Source organism: Dipodomys ordii, unplaced genomic scaffold (genome assembly GCF_000151885.1).
Source record: "Dipodomys ordii isolate 6190 unplaced genomic scaffold, Dord_2.0 Scaffold3, whole genome shotgun sequence".
Classification (NCBI taxonomy): Eukaryota; Metazoa; Chordata; class Mammalia; order Rodentia; family Heteromyidae; genus Dipodomys; species Dipodomys ordii.
The window spans coordinates 7,575,777-7,582,782 of NW_012267219.1; the positions used below are offsets into that span (position 1 = coordinate 7,575,777).

Here is a 7,006-nt window from a genome sequence, read left to right on the forward strand (position 1 = left end):
TCCCAAAGGCATGTTAAACTCAACATCCTCAAACCTATCATTTGCTTGTCTATCCTGTTTGGTTTCCTGTCTCAGTTATTATGTCACTGTTACAGTGCTTCCCTATTCTGAACCCCACATCCACCTCGTCATCTGGTCCCCTGCTTAGCCCTGAAATCTGCTTTCAGTACACACTCTCCTCTCTGTTCCTAAAGCCGTTTCAGATCCCATTATCTCTCCACCTTTACCTGGGGCATCCTGTGAGCTGTGTGTGCACTTCAGGGTGTACATAAAACTGTCTTTTGAGTACATGATAGGATATTAGAGTGTCAACTCGTATTTCTCTCTTCCTTTTAACATTTCTGGCATCTATAATGCACAAATCAATACTGTTGTCCTTGTAAATAAACAGTGGCTATAAGGAGGACTACTTTTTTACAAATTTTTAATGGACCATGTAATTGAAATGATTTGGAGAGGGGCAACTTAGATAAATATGTATCATAGAATGGATGCCATTCTATGAGTCATTCATTAAGCAATATAAATAGAGCATATAGAATAAAGTAAGCACTCTACATTTGATGTTATTTCTAGCAAAAAAATTGGAGTAAATTAGTTGGTTCTTCAACTTGGTTCTGGCTCCAGATGTGCTTTGCCAAGTCTGTGAGACCACAGATTGACACTGTGGTCCAGACAGTTAAAGAAGGTCACTATACTCCATTACCATCACAAAAGATTCATCCACTCTGCTTCCTTGCCCACTTCTCACCCATGCTCCATTTCCTTAGCTCACAGAGCTGGTCATGCCTCATCCTAGCACAAAACATCCCATTGATATTCAATTATTTAGAAAGTCTCTAATTACCTTGGCAAAATGAATAGTACATGTTGAAAAATCAATCTTTAGGATATAGAGTTTTGTAATCTGCTAAGAAAATGCAAAGCAGGAAAGAACAATATTGACATTTTAAAGTCAGAAAACATAGCTTCAGGGATGTGAAGGGTAAACAAAGGAGGAGGCTGCACTGCTTGATAAGAAATGTACTCAATATCTTGCCCATGTAATTGTAACCCCTCTGTACAGTATGTTCACAAAAAATTAAAATTAAAATTAAAAAAAAGAAAACAGCTTCAAGCCCTTCCCTTATGTGTGATCTTGGGTAAATTACAATGTGTAATCCTAGATTTCCAGATCCTATAAAAAGGCACAATAATATTTACATCATAGGATAATAAAATAACTAATGAAAAGTATTTGGGATCAATAAGTTAAATAATAAAGAGTAATTCCCAATACAACATTGTTGGGAGGTGGGGCCTTATAAGCAGTGATAGGGTCATATAGGCTGGGCACACATGAATGGCTTAATGTTGTCAATGCAGGAGTTGGTTAGTTGTCCTAAAAGTGGACTGTTAAGCTCCATCTTGCTCTCATGCTCTTATACTCTCTTGCCCTTCGGTCTTCTACCATGTGTGAATATAATAAGATGGCCCTTCCCCAAATGCTTCATCCTCATGATCATGCACTCTTCAGCCTCTGAACAGTAACCAAATTTATTTCTTTTATAAATCACCCAGTCTTAGGTATTCAGTTATATTAGCTGAAAATGAAAACAAATAGTTAATATTTTAGCCTGAGAAGACTTGAAAAGAAATGGTGGTATATGTCAATAAAGGCCGTTACAAGAGAATGCCCTATGGCCTGGCTTGAGTGGAGATGAAGGGCTGGGAAGGAAGAACAAGGCTGGAAAGACAGGGACAATGGCAGGGTTGGGAAACAGAATGTCTTATCTTTTCTATTTACTAAAAACTATTAACTACCCTGAAAACTGCAACCAATTTCACTGTCATATGATAGCAAGAATTCATAGACTATTCCACCCAACACTGAGAAAATTAAAGCAGTAACCTTTATTTTATACATACAAACAGTATAAAATGTTTATTATGTAAGAGCTGCGTTTTGTTTACAATATATTATATTGCTTCAAGCCAATGCAAAAACTTCATACATTATATTCCTTATTTCATTGTGTTTACAATATATTATATTGTTTAAGTGCCACCACAACAGTGTAATTTCATTTTAATAGTGATCTCTCTGCTATAATCGTCAGGACAAAATATATTGTATGAGAGTTTAAAAATAAGAGCAATTGTTAAAATGTGACAAGTATCTAAATAAATGACAATAACACTTGAAATTCTGTAATTTCAGCACTACCTGTCTAATGCAAACATTTGTGACTTTTGCCCAATTTAACCCCTCTAATGTTTTCCAGCCCCATTGTAATTTTGCAAATATCTTCCAACTACACACTGAAAAGACAAAAATTTTAACCTGATCAACTGACATAATACAAAAATCTGTCCTAAAGGACTAAAAGGAGAAAATCTATACCACCATGCTACAGACATACTTAGAAAACTTAAAAGGAAGAGTAAATATCAGCTCGGTGATTTATAATGAAGCTAATAAAAGTCAGGCCAGTATTCTTAAGTGTAATGAACATTATTTGAACCTTTAGCACATGAAAGGTTAACGAAGGCTATGAACTTGGTGTAACTTAAAACGTTTCAGATGCGGGAGTTCACCAGATATAATTGGATTCAGGTGGATCCTGCCGCTCCTCGGTCTTTTTAAGTGAAGGCGTGTGCTGCCCAAGCCGGGCGCCTGCTGGCCTCAGGGCATGCATGAGGCTGACTCCGTACCCTGCAAAATTATTCACAGCTTAAAAGAAATGAAACTACAAAAACAAGCTCTTTAGATTCTTCATTAACCATTCAAATGAAGGCCATTTTCCCTTTTTAACCTGGGGTGGAAGACCACAGTGACCACAAAAGGCTACCTGAATTAAGAAACGTGGCAAACTCAAGAGCTCTGTTAACAAAAACCTAGCAAATCTGCCTCCCACTGAACTCATTAAATGTTTTGGCTATATGAAAACTGGTGTGTGTGTGTGTGTGTGTGTGTGTGTGCGCGCGCACACACTCGCATGCACGTGTACATGCATTGTTACCTGGGCTTCAACTTGGGGCCTCACATTCTTGCTAGGCTATTTCACTCAAGGCTGATGCTCTAACCACTGGAGCCACATCTTTACATCTGGATTTCTCGTGCTTTACTGGAGAGAAGAATCTCATGGACTTTCCTGCCTGGCTTTGAACTTCAAGCCTCATATCTCAGCCTCCTAGGTAGCTATTATTATAGGCAGGAGCTACTGGTACACAGCATATAGAAATTCTTTTTTTTTAAATAAGTTTTTTATGGTGAAAACATAGAAATTCTTAGTGTAGATGTTGGATTAATGGGACTGAATGGAAGATGGATGTTTATCACCCAAGGGTGGGTAAGGATTTTCTGCTGAGGTTTCCACTAATCCTACATTTTATCGCTGGCCTTTTTCATTACATCATAAAATCAGCCTCAATTATGTTGATCCCATCCACTATTCATATTATAGATCATAAGATCCAGTATGCTATGTCACTTACACAAAAATAAATTTTAGAAGAATTAAAGACCTTGTGATCTGATCTGACTCCTTGTCAATGGGATTTGTGAATTGTGCTTGCAGACTGTATCTATCCATTTACAGCTTACTATAAGTGGAATCTAATAGTGAGTTATACTATTTGAGATCTCCCTTCCTTCAACTTGTGAACTTGTAACAGTGCTTGGGGTATGGTTCATTTTTTATTTCCTAAAGCTGATTGTCTTGATCTAACAAAGCACTTCATATGCATGTTTGAAACAGAATATGTCATTATTTAAAAAAAACTATCGAAAAAGTGAGAGGATAAGTAGGAATAATAGATGGGATGAATTTGATTATGAAGTACATCATATGGATGTTTGAAACTACCACAGTGAAATCCCTTTATGTAATGAATACATGTTAATAAAAATAAATGAAAATTAATTACAAAATAATGTTTGTTTCAATGTTCCTTTGCATCCCAGTCAAGTTTGTCATCTTGTTTGTTTCTTGTGGTTTTTAAATGCAAGTATACTGTTTCACTACTGAGAACAGACTACTTTGTTCTTGAATGTGTTCCTTTGAATCGTGAGTATGTAAGCTAGTAGCTCATGGAATGGTCAAAATATGAGCCGACAAAGCTCTGTAGTAAATCCCTACCATGCCGCTTGATGTGCCACTCATGAAGCCCCACCCTCCCTGCTGGTGAGGGAAAGCCTAAGCAGGATGTGGATCTGCAGGATTCTCTTCCCCACTATGACGCCTTGGTGCTGGGGACCTCCCAACATGTCACCCCACTAGGAGTCTGTTCCGTGCCTCACAGCTTCCTTGTCACCTCCCTCTAGTCAATATATGCCCCATTCTTTCCTCTTGATTCTATTATGTATAAAGCAGCTGGAAGGCTTTGGGGGGGGGGAGGAGGGAGAAACACACTTCCATTTGAATACAGAACCAGACATCTTTGAGGCACACAATGCCTTATTTAAGGAGGTACTCTGATGGTAGATCAAACATGTGGTCTCCAGTGGGGTGTTATTTGGATGCTGTAGGCCTGAGAACTTCATTCCCTTATTGGTCTATTATAGGAGGCCCTCTAACTTGCCTTTTTGTGGAAGAGTGGCTGAATGTCTTCATCAGTGGGAACAATGCCAACCTCTCATCACTCTTGGTGACAACTAAGCCAGATGTGTTACTCACATCTGGGATGTACAGACTGCTGGCATATATAGTATGACTTCCAATCAACCCTAGGCTCCAAGGACTTGTGGAAAATTACTTTGATTCTTGGAGCTTGTGTCCAGTTGAGGATGGCATAAAAGATTTGCCTATTCTTCACAAAAATGACTCTAGAAGTGATTAGTCTCCTAGGCCGAGGTTAGTGGTTCACAACTATAATCACAGCTCTCCCATAGGTGAGGCAGGGGAATTACTGTTGGAGGCCAGCCAGAGGCAAAAAGCATTAGGCCCTAGGGGAGTAGCTCAAATAGTAGAATGATTGCCTAGCAAAATCAAGACCTTGAGCTTGTTCCCGTCTCCCCTCCCCCCAAAAAAAGAAAAAGGAAAACAAACTGATGGGCTCACATATGACTTTTAGTCCACAGATTTCTTCAAAACTATGTTCTATTGGGTATACCATCCACCCATAGGAATTAGTGAGGAGCTAGTTCCCACAGAATGAAGCCCATATCATCCAGCCAATCCGCTGGCTTAGTGTAGCCTAGGCCATCTGCACACATATCTTAAAACCAATATGCATATATATGTAAATTTATAACAATAATATGTGAATATTGTAAAATAGGTACAGACATTTGAAAGATTTCAATCAAATAGTTCTATGTCAAATATCTTTACATGTAAATATATATAATAAAACTCTTAAAAACACTTAATAAATGGTGAAAAAAAGAAAAAAATAATATGACCCTTTGGCATCAGAACTAATAATATTCATACTCACTAAGCTTCTTACACCACTCTTTGGAGGCCACTAATATAGATCTGACATAATCGGATAGGTAAATCTGTATCCACTATTTTTGAGCAACATACTCAAGCACAAGGTGGACTTCTGTTGCATGAATGATATTTTCCCTTCCTCAAAGCTTAATAGATAGTGGACCACATACACTGCTGACTTCCAGCTGCCACAGGCATGAAAATTGTGCTGTTATGCTCACATGCTACTTGGCTACCCCTTACAGGAATGGGTACTACATAAGTAAAGGCCTTTCTTCCTGTTAACTGATATGTCACCCATGCCTAGCTTCTTATTAAGTGCATGGAAGACACCAGTCAATACTGACTTAATTTCACGTATATAATAGTCAAGTGGTTTATCACTATAGCTATTTTATACTTGGTAACCACTATGTTTGAAAAAAAAGTGCAATTTCATTGTAACATCTCTTCCATAGAAAGCTTCATAGCCTATTTCTTTCCCTCCAAAGATCTCTTTTTAACACACTAGTATTTTAAAACACTATTATTACAATCCCATTGAAAGATTTTAAAAAGTAAAAGTCATGTTTTATATATAAGTTGGTGAGTCTTAATTTTTAAAATCAGTGATCATACATTCTGGATCTATAATTGATTTAGAATTTTAGAGGAACCCTTTTAACATACGGTGTTATCAAATCAACTTGAGTTACTAACTTAATCTAGAAAATATCTGTGGTGCTATTTTACAGTGCTGGTGAACCTGCTGTCGGTGACATGGCAAATGGTCTGAGTTAGGCTGGCCCCTTGGATGCCTTCCCACTCACTTTTATTGCAGTGTCTTCCATGCCAACCTTCTCGACACTGGCATTTGTTGGGTTCATGGCAGGTTCCATGGGCACCACAGCCAGGCTCACAAACAGCTGGAAACAGAAGAGGTCAATGTTTCCTGAGCTTTGCTTTTTCAACAGAATCACACAGCTACTTTACCTGTAGTTCTTTAGAATTGAGTTAGTTTTGGCTTCATTCCCCCAATTTTTTTCTTTTCTTTTCTTTTTTTTAAATTTTATTGTCATGGTGATGTACAGAGGGGTTACAGGTACATAAGTAAACTAGTGAGTATATTTTTTTGTCGAACTTGTTACCCACTCCCTCATTTTTCTCCCCCTTTCCCTCCCCTCCAATCCTCCCATCCCTCGCACCCCAAGTCCAATTTTTCTTTGTTGTTGTTTTGTGCTGTATTGTATTTTTTATTGTGAAAATACCATACAGAGAAGTTACAATTACATGGGCAAGGTACTGAGTACATTTCTTATCAAGCATTGTTGCCTCCTCCTTTGTTTCCCCTTACCATCCCTTCCTATCTCCCCCCCTTTCCTACCGTCCACCCTCACCCCCCCCAACCCTACCCCCCTGTGCCAAGATTGTAAAGTTCATTTTTTGACTTAACGTCTTGTACATCTCATTGTTGCAATGGGTCCACCTGTATCCCTATTTTAAAATTTTGGTTTTTCCCTTCCCCTCCACAAATTATACCAACATCAAATACAGTGAAAACAGGGGTTATACCGTGGGGGAGGGACATACAAAGCAACAAAGAAATC

The 7,006-nt window shown here is 38.3% G+C and overlaps 1 protein-coding gene across 1 annotated transcript in view; it reads right to left on the reverse strand.

Moving 5' to 3' along the window:
* Positions 1 to 1,872: 1,872 nt before the first annotated feature.
* Positions 1,873 to 7,006, reverse strand: part of Wif1 (WNT inhibitory factor 1) — a 62,370-nt gene continuing 57,236 nt past the window's right edge. Inside the window, exons 9-10 of the mRNA XM_013020211.1 lie at positions 6,230 to 6,325; positions 1,873 to 2,695 (exon numbers count right to left, since the gene is read on the reverse strand). Coding sequence (XP_012875665.1) covers positions 2,574 to 2,695; positions 6,230 to 6,325 — 218 coding nt within the window. The 3' untranslated portion in view covers positions 1,873 to 2,573. The remainder of the gene's footprint in view (positions 2,696 to 6,229; positions 6,326 to 7,006) is intronic.